Here is a 21,865-nt window from a genome sequence, read left to right as displayed (position 1 = left end):
TTTCCAGAAAATGTATTGAATGCAAATGTGTATTCGTCTGTGGGAAATTTACGTCCTACGAAGAACATTCTGAAGACACTCAGACCTTTACACGGTGGATACCAAGGCGTTCCCAAGCCAACCGAGAGATGTAATCTCTCCACTGTGTCCTGGTTCTTCCCAGTGGGACATGCCTGGAACACCTCACCCAGATGACCTCATCCTTGTCAGATGCCTGAACCACCTCAGCTGGCTCCTTTTCTACTCTGAGCTTCTCACCTCATCTATAAAACTTTATTTAGACTTCTGTGGGAAATTTACGTCCTAACTTGGGTAGTAACCAAAAACTCCTTTTATCCCCACACATCAACATTCCACGCAACCCAAGTTTTTGTGGTACGTGTCGAGCCGATGCGTAGTTACAGTTCTCGGGATGGGCACATCAGGTTACTTAGAAGGTTGTGGCGTAGGGCTAAAATGGGGTTCTGGCTGTGGTGTAAGTTTCGACATAGATCTGGCGCAGAAATATAATTCACAAGTTGGGGTGAGCCCGGCCACCCTTCAGTGGAAGCTCATTTCCGCCACTTGTATCCACAATCAAGTAAGATTCTTGGTTATTTCCCAGAGTATGTGATAATAGGTGAAGGTGTGAACATTGATTGACCAATAAATCAGCTTGGACTCTCTCTTCACCACAACAGACAGGTATGGCGTCTGTATCACTGCCACTGACGCTCCAGTCCTCTCTACTGAACAAGTCTTAACAAGACCCCAAGATAAATAAACTCCTCCACTTGGAGCGATCACTCTATCCTTTGCCAGCTGAGAACCAACAGACTTGGAGGCGCTAATTTGCATCCCATCTGGTTCACACTCGATCACAGGCCGCCCCATTTTTAGACTTGAGGTCATCGCTCAATGACGCTGACAAGACCAAAACCAAATACTAGAAAAAAGGCACAAGAAAATATACAACATAAGAAAATCTAGCTTATCATATCTGGGTCTTGCCACGGGTTAGGGTGGCAAGACCTAACCCGGTCTAAATACAACTTCAAAAATGTATTTTTGTAAGGTCTTCACCAAGTGACCTGACAGCCTCGATACCCACAAACCACAGTCTAAATCAGTCCATCAGATATAAAGTGTCTGGCTGCAGGAACTCTCAACCTGTTTTCTGCTACATGATAGTTTTTTCTTGGTGACTCAGTTACCGAAGGCCACAATCCCACCCTGGTGCTGGAAAAATGAAGCAATAAAATACAAGATTGCTGTCAACTCAAAGTGTCAAAGTAATCCTGCTGTGTTCTTTGTAGTTGCAGATCACTGTTGTCTTAATTTTCAGCATTTTCATCCAAATGTTGCACATGCTGTCATATTGATTATGTTTTTCTTGGCTCACTTGTGTCCTGTGCACTCAGGGCCACCATAGAGAAAATTAGTCAAATCAGTTGGGAGCAGACAGCAAATGAGGGCAGAATGTAGAATTAAAGTAGAAGCCTCTTAAAATTAAACCGTTTTGTAAAGCTACAAAAAGTATAGCATGCTATAGGGGGTCATGGAAATGTGAGTGAAAGAGAAACAAAGACATTGAAAACCACTGGGAAAGTGTGCTTGATGCCTTCCATTATATATAACCAGTAGCTCAGGCCTGCAGTTAGACTGATGCATCTGCTTTCTTTGATAGCATCTCTCGCTTCCTGTTGTCGGTAAAGACTTGCTCTTGACTCTGATTCTTTCCATCTGGCTGTCGGAGCTGCACGCCGTGTAACAGAATTGGACAAACAACCTACAACTGCCGTCATATTTCAAAAACATTGGCAGGGTGAAAAATATGCAAGATGAATGTGTGCATGTGCAGCATCTGTATTTTGATTTGTAGCCCTCACCTGTGTTGTTTTTGCTGAACAGGAAGGTTAAACGGTCCATTACACTTATTTCCTTCATCCTGGTTTAAATCAGTTAGCTGAACTCTTCCACAGTAGACCTGTTTTGCTTGTTCTAATTTGATAACGCTGCATTTTATCTTTTTTTTTTTTTGTGTGTGTGTGCCCACAGATCGAGAGGCGGCTGGAGCTGGTTCGTTTGGTGTCTCACAACACGCACAAGAGGCTGGTGTTCTGTCTGCAAGGTCAGCTGGGCACAGACACAGAGAAGAGACATGTAAGAGGCACCTTTTCTTTTTTTCTCTGTCAGGTTTATTCCATCACTTAGCTGCCGAACTTTGAACCGACGTGCCATAACTGAATTTTTTCATCTCATCATGTTAGCAACATGCCACACTTAGGATATGGTTTCATTTACAAGAGCATAATAAGGATGAATCACTGTGACAGCCATTCTGAACTAGGGCCCTGCTATCATGTGTTTTTCTTATGTAACACATAGATATGACAGAGACTCTCCTTCCAGCTTCACTATCACCGTTCAGCAGACCCAGCCCAAAAGGCCAATAAAACTGACGCAACTCTGAAGGAATCCCTGTTACGCTGTCGTACTTTGATTACTTTTCTAAATTAAGTCATCTTGATGGTGCATTGTTTTGCACTCCAGCAGGCAAAGTGAAATTAAAAGATAAGCCAATGTGGTTAAGAGAAGCAAAAAAATGATTTTGGCCCTCTATTCCTGGATCAGTTGTCCTTAAACTGTTGGCTAGTTAAGTTAAATTTAAGTTAGATACATTACGTATTTGGTATTTTGGTGTTTGTGCAACTAATTTGAGTCTGATCCAAATCAGAAAAGAAAACATGTCAATGAAGTGAACATTCTTAAATAGACTGAGCTGCTTTTTTTCTTTCTTTTTTCTCTTGTAGAAAAAGCTGCCCTTGACCGGGCTGTCCCAGACCATGCAGGAGGGCGGCAGTCAGCTTGGAGAAGAGAGTTTGATTGGGTGAGTTTCCATCGAAAGACCAGGTTCAGCATCGTTTAAGTTTAAAATATCACCTTTTAAATAGGCAAAATTGGTGAACAGGTAAGTGTTTATCAAGATCAGTGTAAAAGTATTTAAATAAAAATCGGATGTGGGATCTAACTGAAACTCTTTACATATGTTTTACTCGCTGTGAGGAAAAGTAGTGATAACTGGGATATTTGCATATGTTTCTCTGTGCACGTGAACAGCAAGATGATGGATGTGTGTGGCGAAGCCGAGAGCAAGTTGGCTTCTGAACTGCTGCAGCATGAAATGCAGATGGAGAAAGACATTCTGGATCCTCTCAACCAGCTGGCAGAGGTAAAAGCTCATGCATACAACCATTGATTGGCATTTTCTTTTTAATCCCTCTAAAATCATGCGCTATATTTTAAAAACAAAGTCCCAGCAGCTGAGACATCAAGCTGAACTTTGTGTTTGTGCCAAATTCAACAATGCCTTTAGCATTGTTTTGGGTTCATTGCCATTCTGTATCTTTAAAATTGACTCAAGGTTCTCACAGGAAAATTGCTCAAAAGTGCTCATTATGCCTTTTGCAGTGCATGTGTAGTCATGTCGTTCTCATGGTTCCTCTTCTCTCACAGGTAGAGATTCCTAACATACTGAAACAGAGAAAGCAGCTTGCTAAGCTGGTTCTCGATTATGACTCTGCAAAAACACGGTACATTTCCACACAGCCTGATAACATTTTTTTTTTTTTTTTTATAGTCTTTGTATGGCTCCAATCTTTCAAATGTTTCCACTAACATGGCTGTGTTACTTAAATAATCCCTTGTTCTGCAGGTGGTTACAGGCGACCAAGTCCACCAATCAAGCCATGGCAGCTAAAGTTGACTCGCTCAAAGACGAGATGGATGAGGCACTCAATAAAGTAGAAATATGCAAGGTAGATTTCATGTCGACTCTTTCCCATGAGGCTTGCTGCATAAGGTTAGGATCATATTTGATGAACTGGCTGAACAAAGAAGGCTTTATGAGGGGGAATAAATCAGGACACTGATGCTATGTACATTTTTGGACCGAGTAATTAAAGGTCATAGCTTTGTCATATCCATGTCTTCGTGAACAGTTTCTCATTGTTTGCCACACACGTCGTTCTTTTGTCCTTCATTTCATACAGGACCAGCTCTCTGCAGACTTGTACAACTTTGCTTCTAAAGAGGGAGACTATGCACGCTATTATGTCATGGTGAGTGCACCTCAGTTTACCGTTAATGGAAATGCAAATATGGAACGTTCCACTGTAACACAGTTACTAGGCGATGTGTGATAACCAACTATGTTCACATTAGATTTGGTGTATGTGATTTTGTGTGTGTGTGTTTCTGTATAACAGTTATTAGAGACCCAGGCAGAGTACCACAGGAGGTCTCTGGCAGCTCTGGAAGCAGTTATACCCACCATCCAGACACAGCAAGGTGAACAATAAGACACAAAAACGTATTATTAAACATATAAATAACATAAAAACTTTAACTTTACTTCTTCTTTTTGTTGCTGATCTGCTGGTTTAGGGTTAGAGAAATAAAGAGTGGCTTGTCATCCTGCTTAACAGTTCTCACAAAGTACTTCACATTATAATTGTTTATTTTTTGGTCCCCTAGCACAGTGTGCTGTTATAAATTTTGCAGGTTTTCTGTCTTATTGGCTGATATATATCACAGATGATGTGTGTGTACATTGGCCCCAAACTGTTGAATTTGTTTATGACAAGAAGCTTTTATCTCATTTGCGAAATGCACTGCTTATTGCAACATAGTGAAACGACTCACTAAAATTACATCGTCGCATTAGGGTTTGTTTGTTTTTTTTGTACGTGTGTTTATATGAACCTAAGCAATCAGGTTAGAATCACCTTTCTGATGTAATCTGATTATTGATTTATTGTTTGTTTGGCCCAGATTTATCTGGACGAAAGCCAGAATAACCAGATTTCCAGTTGGCTTTTTACATGTTTTTATCTGCATGACAAGAGAGCAATTGTATTACACAAACATACCTGCAAAGACTTCATTTAAAAGTCTAAATAAAGGATGTGGTATTGCTGCTGTAGAACTATATAAAAATTGTTGAAAGCCATGAAATAAACTGTAGACAGTTAGTGAAACGAGTGCCAACGTAGAACATTGACGATGCTCGTCTCACCTAGATTCCTGGATAGAGAAGCCGGCGTTTGGCACGGCGCTGGAGGAGCATCTGAAAAGGACCAACCGTGAGATCGCTCTGCCGATTGAGGCCTGCGTCATGATGCTGCTTGAGACCGGCATGAAGGAGGAGGTACGGATGGAGAGATGGAAGAAGAAAATTGGAGACTTTGCTAAAGTAGGGCAAAGTTGAGGGTTAATTGACCAGAATTTGGGTTAAATTTGTACCCATAAACCTCCTGTGTGTTTGAACTGGAAGGAGATGTGGGTCATGTGGACTGCGTTTTAGAAATGATGGCATGTAAAGTCTGGAAACATCTGTAGCCAACTTGAGGTTAGCCAGTCTTTGTCCTGTGGGAATAAAACCTCTGTGTGTGCACACACAGGCATCTGTTACCCATTAGTATGATCGCTGTTGCACTCTTTAAATGTAACAGTATCACTAGACTCCCCATGAAGTACGATTCAAGACATTTCTAAATGGAAACAAACCTCTTCTTGCTGTGCATCCGTCTGGTGCTCATCCTGAAAGAGTCACATCTCTGTTGGTAGCAGACATTTACTTTTGCAGACATTCAGTACTAGATTGTATTACTTCTTCTTTTGTGTTACCAACCCAGACTCACTTCTTTAATTTTAGGACAGAAACAGCCTCCTGTAACCAGGCACTCCTGTGACCTTGCTCCCCCTTATTTTCTTTCCAGGGTCTATTTAGAATTGCTGCTGGAGCTTCAAAATTGAAAAAGTTGAAAGCAGCGCTGGACTGCTCCACCTCGCAGCTCGAGGGCTTCTACTCTGATCCCCATGCCGTGGCTGGTACTATTTCTACAAATCCACAGAAAATAAAAACATCAGCTCCAAGTCTTTGTCTCATGGCATATATTTTGTTTTTGATACACAGGAGCTCTCAAGTCCTACCTCAGGGAACTTCCTGAACCTCTAATGACATTTAGTCTTTACGATGAGTGGATACAGGCCTCCAAGTAAGACACTGCACATAAAGACATGCCTCTTGTAATCTCCTGTAAAACACTTGTGCAGCACTAATAAACTTTAGATTCATGTGAAGTATGTTTGCAGTAAATGTTGTTAATGTTTCAGCATCTTAGACTCTGACAAAAGACTTCAGGCCTTGTGGGTGACGTGTGACCATTTGCCAAAGGCCCACAAAGCCAACTTCAGGTACTCCTATTTTATTTGATTTTATTACTATAATTTTTTTTTAATAATGCAGTTTTTTTTTTTTTTAATTTAACCTTTTTTGTACATGTTTATTCATGTGAGGAATTGACCAGATTTTGAGCCATCCCTCATTTCTTTATATATTGCCAGAAAAATGGAAAATTGGAGCAGTAATTTATTAAAAGATTAGCAAACATAAATGGAAATACTGTATATAAGGTGATAACAGTTTGCTTGAAAGTCAAAATAAAGATATCCTCTTTATTCTTGAACACAGACTCAACTCTCTGAGATGAGCTTTTTTTGCCTTTAAGTAGTCTTCAGGAATAGTTCTTGAAGGACATTCAAAGCTCTTCTTTTGATGTTGGCTGCCTTTTGTTCTGTTCTCTGTCAAGATGATCTCTGTGTTGAGGTCCAGGCTCTGGAGAGACCAATCCATAGTTATACTGTGTGTTTTCTATCCAGGTGTGGTTTTACTGCATTGGCAGCATGTTTGAGATGATTGTTATGCTGAAAAATGAAGCCGTTGGCAATTGGGCGCTTTTCAGATGGTACTGCATGTTGGATCAAATCTGACAGTGCTTTTTTTTTGTATTCATAATTCAATTTTGGCAAGATCTCAAACACCACAGGCTAAAATTCGGGTCCCCAAACCACAACAGATTTTGCAGTGGATTTTTAAGTGAATTTCTTGTATAATTTGGCATACCTCCGCATATTCCTCCAGTTTGCCTTCTTTAAGAATGGCTTCTTGACACCCACCCCACTTCCACTGAGACCATTTCTGATGAGACTTTAATGGACAGTATGTGAATCAAATGAATGGGCCAGATGCATCGCTCAGATGCTGCATCACGTCTAAAAACTCTGCTGGATTTTTTTTTTTTTCTTTCAAGTAAATAGCTCTTTGAGAATCACCTTTTTGGTTAAACAATGGGAATAAATTGCCTTTGCAAAAGGCTGCTAGTAACAAATTGGCTCTATAGTTACAGCTATAGTTAAAAATGGCTTCTTTGTTAGGTGCAAACACAAAAGTGGTTGTGTCTGTGATTTTAAGTACCTTTTTTTTTTTTTTTTTTTTTTTTTTTTTTTTTCTTTTTTTTTTTTCCTTTTTTCTATGCCAGACTGGTTCAGGAGTCAGAGTTAAGTGGTTTGATACACTTAAAAGAATGAGTGGAAAAAATGGCAACATTAATTTAAAAAATGACAAGAACGTCTGGCTCCTTGAAAGCAAAATACGTAAAAAATGATGGGTTGGCTCAAGACTTTTGCACAGCATTGTAGCTGAAAAATAGGTGCATATTTCACAACTGTACCAGATGTTACTTTGATGCTCTAGTAAACCAGTTTACTGGTTGAACCTCTCAGGCCACATTCACAGCAAGGCAATAATTTTCTCAAGGAGTCAGAAGCCCACCAGGTTGGGGAAAGTGTATGATTAAAGGTGGGAAAAATATTTTGGAGATATTTTTGTTTTTTAAGGCACTTTGTGTCTCCGTTGCAGGTATCTGGTGAAGTTCTTGGCTAAACTGGCTCAGGACAGTGATGTTAATAAAATGACTCCCAGCAACATCGCAATAGTCCTGGGGCCTAACCTGCTGTGGTCGAAGACAGAAGGGTGAGAATGTCGTGGACTGTTCACCTCACTTTTATGTCATTATTCTAAAATGCAAAGCGCGTCGTTCTCTTAGGCTGACTGACCTTCCTCCCATTCTTATCTCCGTCTCTGTGCTCGTACTCAGGACGCTGGCAGAGATGGCAGCAGCTACATCTGTGCATGTACTTGCCATCATTGAGCCTATTATCCAACACGCTGACTGGTTCTTCCCTGAAGGTGAAACACTGTTGTTGTATTTGCAGTAATTCTCCTTCTCTCTGTCTTTAAAAGGTTACGTGGAACAGTTTACTTGTGCATGCTGTTTGGCGTGCTTATTCTTGATGATATAATCTGCCTGAACTTTTGCAGTGTGTGGTAATGTGTCCATTGAATGCTGCTGCAAAAGATAATATTTGCATACATTTCCATTGTTGATCTGTGGAGTTTGCCAGCACTTCCCCACACTTTGTTTTTATGTAACAACGTTAACGCTCAGGCTCATCCTCTGTGGGTTGACAGCGGGTACTTTGAGAAATTTTGAAGCTCATTAAATTGATGAATAGTAGCTAAAACGGTTTCACTCCACGTTAGCCAGAGAGGCTAAGAGTCCGTAGCCATGCTCGTGGCTCTGTAGGATGTGGCTGAAGCTCAGAGCACATTGTTAACCAAATTCTAAAATTAGCATGCTCGCGCTGATTTTGCAAGGATAATTTTACCCAGTTCACTATCAAAGCTCAGCTTTAAGTTGTTATGATGATGAAATCCCCAACTATACAGCAGGAAAAAAGAAATTCAGTTGTGGTTTCTATAATGAATTGACTCCACTGTAACAGCTGAGCAGAGGGTGCATTTTTATAATAACTTTACTGAGCCTTGGATGCAGAGTGTCTGTAGGTATCTGCTAGTCCTCATTTTTGCTAACTTGAGTGACTAATCTGGACCTTTTGACTCTAGTTTGGAGTATTTTTAGTTAAATTATCTGGAGAAAAAAGGCTTGCTATAATAATAATTATATTATTATTATAATATAATTATTGTTTGCCACAGGAATCTGCACTCTAGTTTCAGTGAGTGAAATTGTGGTATTCTGTTTGTGTGTTAGTTGACACTTATTAGCTGGTATCTGTATGTGTTATACACCTGTACAGTCTCCTAGAGTCAGCTGATTATAGCACACTCTACCATCTCTTGAAAATATCATGGCTCCAAGTGGCAAATGGCCAGTGAGTGATGTCACAGAGGCTTTGTGCATCTTTTGTATACAGCCTTCTTGCAAGCTGTAGATCCTATTTAATTTGCTTAATATGCTTCTGTCCTCCAGAGGTGGACTTCAACGTGTCAGGCATGTTCTCCTTGCCCAGCCATCCACCGACCCCGGACCTCGAATCTAGCCTGGACAGGAAACGCCCCGGCAGCATGGGGCAGGACGGGGACAGTCACACCCCTCGTAAAGACAGGTACCTGTCTCGTCCCAACCTCAGCCTCAGCCTGCCCCTCACCCTGCCGTCCCGTCCCAAGACACTGAGCAGGCAGGAGTCGAGGGCCCAGCGGTGTCGGCCCTTTATGTCGTGGCCAACGAGTCCATCACGGTCACTGAAACGCCCACTGAAGATCTGCCCAGTCCAGACTTCAAGGCTGTGCCGCAGTCTAACGTAGCTCCCACCAATCCAGTTACTAATAAGTGAAATAAGGGAAATGATGCTTTGTGTGATTTGTGCACTACATTTGTTGTGTTTTAGGTGATTCTTACCATAAGCTAATCAGTTATACTTTGCTGAGGTTCGTCCGTAACATGACCATAACATTTATGAAACACAAAGCCTTTTTAATAATGTTTGGGAATCCATTTTTGTCTCAAGTTTTATTTCTCTTGTGTTACTGTTGTGTACTCTTGTGTTATCTCCTTAATTTCCAATTAAAGCTTAGGTTGCACTGTAGGTTGCTGGTTTTATGTTTTGCGTGGGCTTGCATTTTTGTCTCTATGGTGTGGCATCTTTTTTTTTTTTTCTATTTCACCTGTCGCCGCATTAATGTTGCAGTTCAAAGTTGTTCTATTTTAAAGGTCACTCATGTGGTTTTATGTCCTCTTTGGGTTCTTCTTTCTGAACCGGTTTCGTTCCACTCAGGAAGTGGCGTCTCTTTCTGTCTCGACATCGCAACATCTCTCACTGCTCTCGCTGGGTTCTTCCGAGGGGTTTTTGTTTGTTTGTTTTTGTTTGTTGTTTTTGTTTTCCTCTGTCTCTGGGTCTCTTGCTCCTTCACTCTTGTCTGATGGCCTGTGGTTTGCCCTCCTGAACACTCTCCCCTCTCCCCCCCTCCCTAGCCCTGTTAACAAACAGCCGGAGCCCGCTCCTCGCAGAACCAGCGTCTTAAATAGAAAGCAGTCACCACTAACCTCACCCACCTTCCAACCCCCATTGCCCCCTCTGGAAGCCGGGACTCCTACACAGCTCGAACCCCATCCTCCTCCTCCTCCTTCAGAGGCTGAGCAGCCTGGCTTGAGTGTTGCTGGCAGTGGTGGTGGTGGTGGTGGTGGTCTGGTTGGTGGGGTCCAGGTAGCCACAGTGCAACATCAGGTTGTAACCCAGCTCAGCACAGAGGAGAGCAGGTAAGGAGTGAGCTGAGGTAGCGCCGGTACTCCACTGCAGCCAATCATCCGATCTGGAGCTCGCCACCCTTTGTTTGCCATGTATTTGATTAATTTGATTTACTGGACGTCACAAAAAAAATCATGAGAATAAAAATGTCTATAATGTCTGCAAGTATTAAATCTGCTTCATTAATTAATAATGTAAATAAATGAAAAACACTGTTATGCTTTGCACAACTTTCCCCCCTGCCCTCTGTTTGTGATGAGCAACAGAACTCTCGGTTTCTGTTTATAAAGAGAAGCTCTCCTTCCTTCCTGTCTGCTCGTCTGTCTGGTGGTTTAACAACTTTGAAGCTTTGAAGACTTTCTTTTTTATGCATGCGTCTCATTACTGAACACTTGTTCCATCCATTGAATGGACTTCTTTCATGATTTTTGCATCCCGTGCTTTCTTCGTGTGTTTATTGATCCTTTTGAGTCATTCTTTCTGTAATAACCTAATCAAGTATAATTATTCTTTGAATGGAAAGGTGTGCAGTTGGTTTTATGCATGAGCACTGGTGCTGCACTTGATCCTTGAATGTTAAGGCCGTATGACACGGAAATGGATTAATAATTGGAACTGTGGTGTTTTCACAGCCCGGCCCGTGAGCACATGTCCACCCCGCCTCCGCAGAGGAATGGTTCAGCGGTCCATCTCGCTGTAGGAACCCCACATCCTCAGGGAAGCTCCAAAGGGCCTAGTCCACACATGGTCCGCAGAGGTGAGGAAATCTAAATCTGCTATTTTAGTGGTTTATTATAGCAAATGAGATCTAATAAGTATTTTTTCCTCCTGAAGGCACCAAGAAGCAAGCCCCAGCCCCACCCAAACAGGCCAGCCCGTTTGCCTCTCAGCTCAGTAACACCCAAGCACCTGGTTCCCCACAGCACCCACCCATCACGCCCCGTCGTGTCCACAGCAAAGATGCCCTAATCCAAGCTCCGAGCCATCCACCCCCACAGCCGCCTACACCCCACCAAGCCCAGGGAGAGTCAGAGCACTCTCCCCCTAGCAGTCCCACCCCTCCTGACACTCCGCCTCACGATGGCCTGCACTCCAACCCGCTCTTCCACTCTGGCTCTCTCCCTCGACCCTCGAGGCCACCTCCAAAACCCAAACCCCGTCCCAGCATGCCACCGCCTCCGCAACCACAACCGACAGCAAATGACAGCGGCAATGGCATGTGCAACTCGGCCTCCAAAATCATAACAGGTAAACCAGTCTGTGTCTGTTTCTTTCTTTGTATAAAAAAAAAAAAAATACTATACTAAAAATATTTTATACTAAAATACAAATACAGAAGGTTTGCATCATCGATTTAAATGGTGCCAGCAATACAGTGTGGCAGAAATCACCTACTGCAACAAAAACATTGCTAAAATAAGTTGTATGTGTACGTACAAAGCTTTAACCTTTAAACAGAGTAATCGTTGATTTGGCCACTTTTGCAGTGCAGTGGTTGCAAAGATGTGTGATTTTTTTTTTTTTTAATTTTTTTTTTAAAAGCTTTAAAAACTCCACATAAGGGTCATGCATTCGAAGAGCTACCACAAAAAAATAAAAGAGTACAGAAGAATATGCAAATTAAATATCAACAGCAATCTTGTGCAGTGCGATGATAAACTCAGTGCATCCCCCCAGATAATAAACCACATCATAAATCATTAATCTGAAATGATCATGTAAATAACAACTGTAATACAGTTGTAAAATGGAGTTCAATGGGATCATGAATTATAATGGTGTGAAAGTGGGAAGTAAAACTACAGTGCAGTACAAATATTTAAATGTATATCTGCTAAACTGACCTCCGAGTAATGGTGAAGTATCATTTTTAACTTAACATCTGACCACTTCCACCATGGTTACACTCCACCTTTGAAAACAATATAGATAAAAGGTAATTGTTGTTTATTCAGACAAGTTTTTGAAGGAAGTTACCAGATCTACTGAAGAATAGATTTTTTTCTTTGGTGTTTTTTTTGTTGTTGTTGTTTTGTTTAAATGATTTTCTTTGTGCAGACATTCCCATTATTGAACTCACTCACTTGCTGGCCGTCTGCTGATACTGTATTCACTTCTGTTATTGAGTGATTTCAGCTTCTTCTCAGAGCAGTGCTATTTTTAGCTCAGTGGCTTTTGGTTTCACTGTCTCATTTTTGGCTCACACACTTACAAAAGAGCTGTGGTGATCTGATGCATGACGGCATATGTGTAAATATTGCAGATGTCTGAGCTGCGGGCCTGCCTGTAAGATGAGCTTTGTAAGGCAGGTAATGGTAAGGATCTGATTGGCTGATGCATTAACCTCGGTCTGTGTCTACTGCATGTGCATCTGTCTGGGGGAGAGAAAAGTGGCGTGTGTGTGTACGCGCATATATACATGTATATGTAGGCTTGGTGCTTTTGTCCTAGGCTTTAGCTATGCTTTGCAACAACACTAACATGCTTGCAGTTGTTTTTGTGGTTACTAACAGACAGTGTGTGTGTGTGTGTGTGCGTGCGTGCGTGCGTGCGTGCGTGCATTCTCTTGAACAGATTTTTTTTTTTTTTCTTAAATAATTTGCATTGCATTTAAAGATTAACACACCAAGGAAACTCTCATGACTGCCACCCCAACTAAAAAGAGTTACTGGTAGTGCTGGTTATTTATCTGACAGGATTTATTTCTGAGAGCAATCCTTGGTGTCTTGCTGTGTGTGCGTGTGTGTATGTGTGAATGTGAGTGTGAGTGAGCTCCCCGGTCTAAAACTGTGTGTCTATATATGGTTTGGTTTATTGATTTGTTTGCTGATTGGTTCCCTTCAACGTCCTCTCCAGAAGGAGGCCTGGTTCTAAAGGGGATTGGAAGAGCCATCATTCCTGAGGTGATTGAGGACGAAGAAGGGGAAAGCTCTGCTGGTCAAGAGCCTGCCGCCACCACCACCACTACTACCACTAACACCCTCCCAGCCCTGAACCCAGACCCCAGCATCCAGACAGAGAGCACCGCTTTTTAAAGTCTGGGCTTGACTCTTTATGATCAAACATAAGACGGGGTAACTCAAAATGAAATCACTCCGGCTCTTCAAGCACCGCTCACATGATATCAGAGTGTCGCTGGAAACGAATGGCTGCCTTTTCCTCTGCTATACTGACTCACACCAGAAACCTCATCTTAAGCAAGTCGTTCAGACCACAAAGGCCCTGTCCAGCTATCACTTTCCACATTAGACTGCACATTAAATGGTTTGCTCCACATACTGCTGGGTATTCTCTGATTGGACTGCAGGGCCTTGTGAGGAACAAGGCTAGCAGGGCTTTAACATAAAACCTCAGCAATATCGCAGCTGGCTTCAGAATGCTGGTAAAGTTAATCTTTTTTTTTTATATTTTAAATCTATTACTATTAAATCTTCAATTATGCAAATACTTCTTTAAAAAATGTGAATCTGGTTTTACCACATAAACCCTTCAATGGGCATTCCAAAAGCACAGCTGTAAGTTTTAAACAGCTGCTACTGATGAATATATGATGAAGCAAAAGAAAAAAAATGTTCAGTGAGTAAATAAATTCCCTCATGTCCACAGCAATACTATGAAGGACCAAAGGAAATGACTGTTAGCCAAAGCAAACTGAGTTCAAATGTTGAGCCATTGTTATGGTTGCTAATGACCAAATATTTTAGTGTGAGTGCAATATAACAGTTTCTCTTCCACTGCTGTCCCATCCCAGCGTGCACACACTGCCATTTATTAGTTATTCAGGGCAGTTGTCAGTTTGAGTTTTCTTTGATTTCCATGGACCTGATTCACAAAGCTGACAAAAATATAACTGATTTTTTTTCTCCCGCTAAATGTAACTGATCATTTTTCTATCAAACTCAAAAGCTATGACCAAACTCAAGCATGTGATTAAAATTTGTAGAATATTTTTTGGTTTTTTTTACTATGGCTCATTAGCTTTGCCTTATTTTCAGCTTTTTTTTTCTTTTTTGGTTGTTAAAGCATTTTTATGGTGGTTCTTCTGCACAAAATGCACTGCGCAATGCGTTTTTGATCTAAATAAAGATTGTTCAACAGTTTTTCATCTTGAATGTTTTTTTTTAATGTCAAAATATTATTGCTCATAAATGGTCTTTTCTTTGGAAAAGAAAAAACAAGTTGCCTGCACTCTGTCCATTACTTGAGGGTTTTTTTTGTTTTTTTTGTTTTTTAGCAACAATTGACGTGACATTTTCATATGATTCATATTACAAAAAGTCAACCACATTTGTCATTTTTAAGGTAAAACTTTACAAAGAGTGAAAAAATAAAACATTCAAATCTCTGCAGTCTTTCATGCAGCCCATTCTGTGTCCACTTAGTGCCCATCAAGCCCAGTAACCAATGATAAAGGCGGTTACAGAGAGGCAAATGATGAGGTTTGCATTAACAATGAGTCGTAGACGAGGCTTTTCCTCCAGAGAACAGATCGTTTGTTCAGGTGCAGGAAGCGGTGCGGGATCATCTTCCTTCTTCCGTCTCTCCATCCCACACAGCCAGTAGAGGGCAGACATCAGCTTGGACTGACTGTGTACACTGCTGGCAGACGATGCTGAATCTAAAGGGTTAAAGGGAGAGAGGGAGGGGAAAAATAACTTGGACTAGTCTCATAGATGTGTTGAGCTGCAAGGCTGAAGAGTTGCCAAATGGAAAAGAGAGCAGGACAGAGACCCACCTTTCCTGTGATGACACGCTTTTCCATTGCTGCTTCCCACCTCTCTCCCAGTGGCTCCCACATCATCCGTCTGAATAGCAATTACATCTAATGTTGTGCTGCTTTGCTCTGATGCAAACACCTGCTCTCGAGGCTTCACTGGGTCGAGTCTTGTGAACCAGGTGAGTCGACTAATCTGTTTTAAAGAAATAAAGGTGACAGTCAAACAGAGTTAAAGAAATCTATATATTGTAGAGAGGTGTGAATTACACTAGATATGTTGAAATGTTTTCTTCAGACTTTAAAAGGTAATTAACAAGACAGTCTCATTATGAATGTACCCTGAGCTGTTATTGACACCTAGTGGTGGTACAGAGTGATGTTATGAGCTGATCCCTGTAACGTTTCCATCTTAGTATCAGTCGCCCATTGCTCATGTCTTAGCAAAGGTGTGTTTATGACAGTAGGCATTTTCTTGAAAGTTAACAGTGGCTTCACCTGCTCTGGTTTTGGCTCCTCTGTAACCAAGCTCACTACAACCACCACAACGAGGGTAATGAAGGACAGCAACATGGAGAAGTAGAGGTAATGAACATATTTTAACACTGCAGGTCTGTCGTCCTCTTCATAGCACAGCGGAGCAGGGTAGATGAAATCCAGTAACATGCGAATACACCCGACCACAAGGCCAATAGCCAGGCCCCAGAAAGCACCCTGCACCAGGGAGGGAGTCAAACATCAGCATTATACACAGTATAATAGAACATGAATATACACTCAACGGCCACTTCATTAGCTACACCTCACTAATGCTGGGTTGGACCTGCTTTTTGCCTTCAGAACTGCCTTAACTTCTTTAGGGCATAGATTCAACAAGTTGCTGGAAGCGTGCCACACCAAACAGCAACTGTGCCAAGTCACTTAAATCCCCTTATTGTCACATTCAAGTTCAGCAAGTCGTCTTGAACACGTCTGTCAATCAGATGGCAGCATTTAGTTGTTGCCATGTGAATGGCTGTTTAGATATTTGCAGTAGCGAGAAGTTGAACAGGTGTACCTAATAAAGTGACCAGTTAGTGTATTTTCCATGAATTACTTGATCAATCGCAAGAACATTCTGAAGAAAAAAACCCAGCTTGCCTTCTCATTGGTCCTCTTCCAAAAGCAGCCCATGAGGAAGATGATGGAGACGGGGGGCTGGAGGTAAGTGCTGATGGACTGGATGTAGATGAAGAGCTGGCCACCCTGACTGGCCTGCACGACTGGAATCCACAAAACAGACACCACAACCAACACAAGCACAAACACTCTGCAGCACACACATCAAACCATAAAACAGGCGTTATGCAATAATAATGAGGTTCTGTAATGCACAGATTTGACAAAGAGCAGAAAACTAAAGGCGCTGAAATCTAAACGACACAATGCATTTAGCCATTATTGAGTAATATCTGGAAACAATGGTTTGGGTGAACACAACAGAAAAGTTTGGTGGATGAGTTCATCTAAAGCGCCTTATACAAAGCTTTTCCAGGCAGGACCACTTTAATTAAAGTAGGTTGTTATTTCCATCTGCAGTAATTCATATATGAGCTCTCTTATGGGATCACCCCACTCTTTCATTTTGCATGCATGCAAAGCTGGAGGCGGGGAGAGCAGCATCAAAACGCCTTTTACAGAACAGAGCAGGCATCAAAGACCACAAACATTACATTCATTAAGTCAGACAACATAAAAAGAAGGAGCTGAGGTGGGGGTGGGCTTCAAAATAGCTTGCAGAGGCAGCAGCAGCAACTTAAACAGTGTCCCCTGTGTGAGATTTGTTGATTGAATCATAAAAGGCTACGCAGGTTGGCATTAACACCAGCTGATCTGCCAGACTTCTGGCCAAGATCGACTTACTGAGCTAATACTATGCTCAGTTTTCCAAATGTAGATGCTCTAAGTGAGAATAAAGTGCTTTTCTGCTCAAACTTCAGTGTCAGCATACGATATACATGCTGCAGGTTTTATATCAGAACGCCCTGACGTGGTCACATACCTGCCCACAATCATGAGCTCCCATTCAGAAGCACGGGATCTGAAACTCTTCCACAGGTCCATGGTGAAAATGGTGCTGGCACTGTTAAAGATGGAGGTCAGCGAGGACATGAGAGCAGCAATCATCACAGCCATCATCAAGCCCCGCAGTCCTGGGAGGAAAGACGCACAGTCACCATAAAAGACTCGTCACGTAAAGCACGAGGCAGGAAACGAGGTGCAGCAGAAAGAGTCTCTCACCTGCAGGAAGAAGCTTCATGACCAGTTTGGCATAAGCGATGTCTGAACACCCCACTGGGTTGCCACAAATCTCTCTGCACACCTCAGGTTCTGCACAAGCCACTTCGTCTATGCACAGTAGAAACACACACGCATCAGTCAAACTCAAGTATCCACAATATTTTTGTTTAGTGTTACCTAAATACCTCACACACTTTCAGCACCATTATGGAGGCTAATGTTATAATATGCAGTAATAACTAATGTCAAACACAATATTCCAGCTGCAGCATACAGTTCTCACTGTACCTGTGTAAAGTATCCTGCTGATCATGCCGGGGATCATGATGGCAAAGAAAGGCAGAACTTTGAGGTACGCAGCCAGCAGGGAGCCTCCTTTTGCATGAGTCAGGGTCTTGGCAGCCAGAGAGCGCTGCACAATGACCTGCAGAGAGTCCCGAATTAAAAGCTGACCAATAAATATATATATAAATATCTATATGTAAAGCAGGTAACTAGATATCTGTGTAATGTAAGGCAGAATGGAAAACCACAAAGCTTACTGCTATCACTCAGGAATTTATAAGATATCAGAGGCTAAACAGATGCTGTTGTGTAACTGGAAAGACTGTAAATGCTAATTAAAACCAATCGTGCTTTTTCTTATCTCACTTCAGTTGGATCTTTGAAACATGCCAGCTTCTTTACGGAGTAATTCTCAAGATGAGGATTTTCAGATTAAAACTCTCTGAGTACTTCAGAGAAAATTTTAAATCGGCATCAATAAGATGTAAAAGCTGTAAGTTGTACTTTTATATTTTATAGATGAAAGATCTCTTGGCATCTTACATCTTAAATTCATTTTTTTATGCTCATGTTGGTAAATCAGGGCTCGAGCTCTGAACTGCCTTCACTGTAGAAACGAGGTTTGCCTATGAAGTCTTTGGTTTGAACTCTACCGATTAAACACTCTCAGAGGGGAAAGCTTCCTTTCATAACTTTAACTTTCATAACTTTAGCTTTGAAAATCACTGACCTGATCAGAGCACCAGTACCACATGGAGGGGATGGACATGCCGACAATAACACCAGGCCAGGGGAGGTCAGAGGTCACTGGATCTCTGAATATGTGGAAAGCATCTTCTCGGGGGATGCCACAGCTCGAGTTGGGTACACGAATTGATGGGATGGCGTTGCTGTAACCCTCCATGAAAGCATTCCAGCCTCCAACCTCCACAAAACCTACACGTAGAGACAAAATACTCAGATTAGCTGGATCATAAAGGGTTGGAAACTGGAAGCTGCGATTTTCACTCATATCCAACTTACTGAAGCCCATGAGGGTCAAAGCTCCTGCCAGCATGATAGCAGTCTGAGCTGCATCTGTATAGATAACAGCAGCCAGACCACCTACGAACAGCAAACAGCACATTATGCACTTCTAGAAGCTGGTAAAATACAGAACAGGCAACATGAGTGGGACTGTAGCTCACCTGCTACAGTATAGATAGCAGTGACTAACAGCAGCAGCACCACAGCCAGGTAGATGTTCCATTGTAAGGCAAGCTGAATGAACAGGGCACCTGCATACATATCCACCTGGCCGAAAACACACATAGGTTTATGCTAATAAACCAGAGAGAAATTAAGCCAGACAAAGCTTCACAAAATAAATCACTATTGTGAATTATAGCCTACCGATATTTTTGTAAAGATGTAAATAAATAAGGAAAGGACGGCTATAAACAACTGAGTTCTTCTACCACCAAACCGCCTCTGCAGATACTCTGGCATCGTTGTCACCTGTAGAAGAAAAAAGGTCAAGCTCTATGAGATCACAGGGGAATAAATGACCAAAATCATGCATGCAACAACTTATTGTTTCTTTTTTTCAGAGTGTGTGTAGAAAACTCACGCCAGAGGCAATATAAATGGGCAGGAAGAGCCATCCCAGCAGCAGTACCATCATCATACCCTGTCAGTTAACAAATATCAGCACCGGCAAGGATTTAAACCTATTAATATTTCACATCAAAGTTATTTTTGACAGATTATTTTCTCTTTCTTACATTCCACTCGTATGCAATGGCACCAATTCCCGCTGCGGCTCCTGACCCTGCCAGACCGATGAAATGTCCACTGCCAATGTTACTGGCGAACAGCGAAGCACCCACCTAAATATAGATGAGAGTCCGAATCAGAACATTTTGCCTCCATCTGACTTTTAAAGTGTGCTCTAGATAGAGTTTCTGCACAACTCACCGGCCACCAGGTCATGTTCTTCCCGGCTAAGAAGTATCCATCCACCGTGCTGCGCTTCGTCCTCCACATGGACTGGGAAAAACATGGGAAATGTTATAGAACCTCTTAAAGGTAACAGTAACAGAAGACCTATTTATTCATAATGCTAAGATGGAATCTATTTGTAAGATAAAGATTAAGTTAGAAGGCTTCTAAGACTTCTAAGACGACATATGTCAGTGACCACAAAACCCAAATTTCGCTGCCCAATCCCAAATCTAAACATCCCTCGTATCTTCTGTGTATAAATTATCACAACACGTCTGCTTCTAAAGATCCCGGCTGGCTTTCAGACCCACCGGCTCACTTCTTTTAGCTTGTAGAGCTACAAAGTCCACCCATGTAGGTGAACTTTGTAGCTTCATGTGCCTTCATGTGTCAACACAGGTACCTCAAATCCACCTTTTTACATTTAGAGGTGTTTTCTTTGTGTTATCAAAGTATCACTGCATTCTCACTGTCGCTGGACAGTAATATGATCTTTAATCTCCATTTGTGAGCATCCAGGTTATCAAAGGAAGATAATTATGGGAGAAGGGCAAGAAAATGGGCAATATGAAAAAGTGGAATGTAACTTCTGATAAAGCTTAATACAGATCACTCAGCTCTCATTGAAGGACATTTGCTGATAGCAAAGATTAAGTAAGAAAAAAGCACTGATATGTACTATACAGAGGTCTTCACAATGTGTTTTATATTTAAAGGCATTAGATCTGAATTTGTTTTAGTTTATATGACAAAGAAAACAAATGTTGGTATCATTCTCTGTGCTTACCCATAGGCCGACTCCCAGCACCAGTAGAAAATAGATTACCAGCACCACTATATCCACGGTGTCAAGCGTACTACCATGCCCCGGAGATGGCGATGCGGATGGGGATGGGGGCACGCTGGTCCCCTGGCGGTCTACTGGAAGGTCAAAGGTCATCTGGAATCCAAGAATTTAAAGTCAGCCTCAGGCACCGACAGTGAATGAAGTAGAAAATTCTTTTCAGCTTAAACACAAGACTGGCTTTTTTCTTCATGGCATAAATTCATTTAGTTTAGGAAACATTTCTCAGAGATTTTGATCCAGATCAACACGAAAGCATCACACAGTTGCTCCAGATTTCTCAGCTGACCGTATGTGACGGGAATCTCCTGTGCCACCACAGTCTGAACTGTTGACAGAGTGGATCCATGCTTTCATGTTGTTTACACCAAATCTGACCCTACCATCCAAATGTGCAGCAGAAATCAAGACTCATCAGACCAGGCAACATTTTTCCAATCTCCTTTTGTCCAGTGTTGGTGAATCCATGTATCCTGTTCTTAGCTGACAGCAGTGGTATTCGGTGTGGTCTTCTGCTACTGTAGCATGTCTACTTGACATGTTGTGTGTTCAGAGATGCTCTTCTGCATACCTTAGTTGCAACAAGTGGGTATTTGCCTTCTTGTCAGCTTGAAGCAGTTTGGCAATTCTCATCTGAGGCATTTTCTCCCAGAGAACTGCTGCTCATTAGATATTCTCTCTTTTCTTGGACTATTCACTAAAACCCTGGTTGTGTGGGAAAATCCCAGTAGATAAAAAAAATTCTGAAATATTTAGACCAGCTCATCTGACCCAAACAACCAGTCACTTAAAAAAAAAAAACTCCATTCTGATGCTTGGTTTGAACTTCAGCATGTCCTCTTGATCACTGAGTTGGCACCGAGTTGCTGCCATGTGATTAGATGAATAAAGATTTGCCTTCGTGAGCAGTTGTGCAACCCAATGTGTACCTAATAAAGTGGCCAGTGAGTATTTGTATGTGTATGCAGTTGAGTTGACCAACATGTCAGACAGACTGCCTTATACAGTACCAAACATACTTCACTCTTGAACACATGTGCTGGCTTGTTTAACACTTAGTCAAAGTTCCTCCAATATAGTATAATAAAAAATGACAAAACATCTATATCTGAGATAACGGCAACAACTGCAGCTCGCCATTTTACCCTGTTAGGCTTTCTGCTGGATATTAATTGAATAAAACAAGCTTACCTTTTAGTACGCCGTCACACTTTGTATCATTCCAGCTGGGCTCTCTGCAAGTCGACTTGTGCAAGCCAACCGATTCACGAATGTGTCACGAATGACTTGGGAATCAAAGCTTCTTCCACTTCCATTCCAAAAGATCA

At 41.8% G+C, this 21,865-nt stretch overlaps 2 protein-coding genes across 6 annotated transcripts in view; one reads left to right on the top strand and one right to left on the bottom strand.

Moving 5' to 3' along the window:
• arhgap17b (Rho GTPase activating protein 17b) overlaps positions 1 to 14,531 on the top strand; it is a 24,828-nt gene extending 10,297 nt beyond the window's left edge. Inside the window, exons 3-21 of one of the 5 annotated variants that reach the window (XM_005461090.4) lie at positions 2,038 to 2,142; positions 2,793 to 2,869; positions 3,100 to 3,211; positions 3,496 to 3,572; positions 3,695 to 3,797; positions 4,032 to 4,100; positions 4,248 to 4,329; positions 5,061 to 5,188; positions 5,760 to 5,871; positions 5,957 to 6,038; positions 6,157 to 6,237; positions 7,742 to 7,855; positions 7,980 to 8,071; positions 9,156 to 9,291; positions 10,158 to 10,442; positions 11,064 to 11,188; positions 11,266 to 11,679; positions 12,695 to 12,740; positions 13,288 to 13,424. In XM_005461090.4, the coding sequence (XP_005461147.1) occupies positions 2,038 to 2,142; positions 2,793 to 2,869; positions 3,100 to 3,211; positions 3,496 to 3,572; positions 3,695 to 3,797; positions 4,032 to 4,100; positions 4,248 to 4,329; positions 5,061 to 5,188; positions 5,760 to 5,871; positions 5,957 to 6,038; positions 6,157 to 6,237; positions 7,742 to 7,855; positions 7,980 to 8,071; positions 9,156 to 9,291; positions 10,158 to 10,442; positions 11,064 to 11,188; positions 11,266 to 11,679; positions 12,695 to 12,702 (2,202 nt within the window). In that variant the 3' untranslated portion in view covers positions 12,703 to 12,740; positions 13,288 to 13,424. Of the gene's footprint in view, positions 1 to 2,037; positions 2,143 to 2,792; positions 2,870 to 3,099; positions 3,212 to 3,495; positions 3,573 to 3,694; positions 3,798 to 4,031; positions 4,101 to 4,247; positions 4,330 to 5,060; positions 5,189 to 5,759; positions 5,872 to 5,956; positions 6,039 to 6,156; positions 6,238 to 7,741; positions 7,856 to 7,979; positions 8,072 to 9,155; positions 9,292 to 10,157; positions 10,443 to 11,063; positions 11,189 to 11,265; positions 11,680 to 12,694; positions 12,747 to 13,287 lie in introns of all 5 variants that reach the window. The other 4 variants (XM_005461089.4, XM_019358042.2, XM_005461088.4 and 1 more) reach the window with 4 other exon arrangements.
• Positions 14,388 to 21,865, bottom strand: slc5a11 (solute carrier family 5 member 11). The gene is made up of 16 exons (XM_005461087.4): positions 21,729 to 21,865; positions 20,481 to 20,633; positions 19,667 to 19,738; positions 19,474 to 19,578; positions 19,320 to 19,379; positions 19,103 to 19,207; positions 18,898 to 19,003; positions 18,734 to 18,814; positions 18,441 to 18,646; positions 17,714 to 17,849; positions 17,426 to 17,533; positions 17,187 to 17,337; positions 16,286 to 16,454; positions 15,644 to 15,859; positions 15,167 to 15,341; positions 14,388 to 15,049 (listed from the first exon to the last, which is right to left on the bottom strand). The coding sequence occupies exons 2-16, from the start codon at positions 20,631 to 20,633 to the stop codon at positions 14,820 to 14,822; spliced, it is 2,073 nt and encodes a 690-aa protein (XP_005461144.1). The 5' UTR covers positions 21,729 to 21,865; the 3' UTR covers positions 14,388 to 14,819.

Source organism: Oreochromis niloticus, linkage group LG4, assembly GCF_001858045.2.
Source record: "Oreochromis niloticus isolate F11D_XX linkage group LG4, O_niloticus_UMD_NMBU, whole genome shotgun sequence".
Lineage (NCBI taxonomy): Eukaryota > Metazoa > Chordata > Actinopteri > Cichliformes > Cichlidae > Oreochromis > Oreochromis niloticus.
This window is presented reverse-complemented; position numbering and strand designations above follow the sequence as displayed.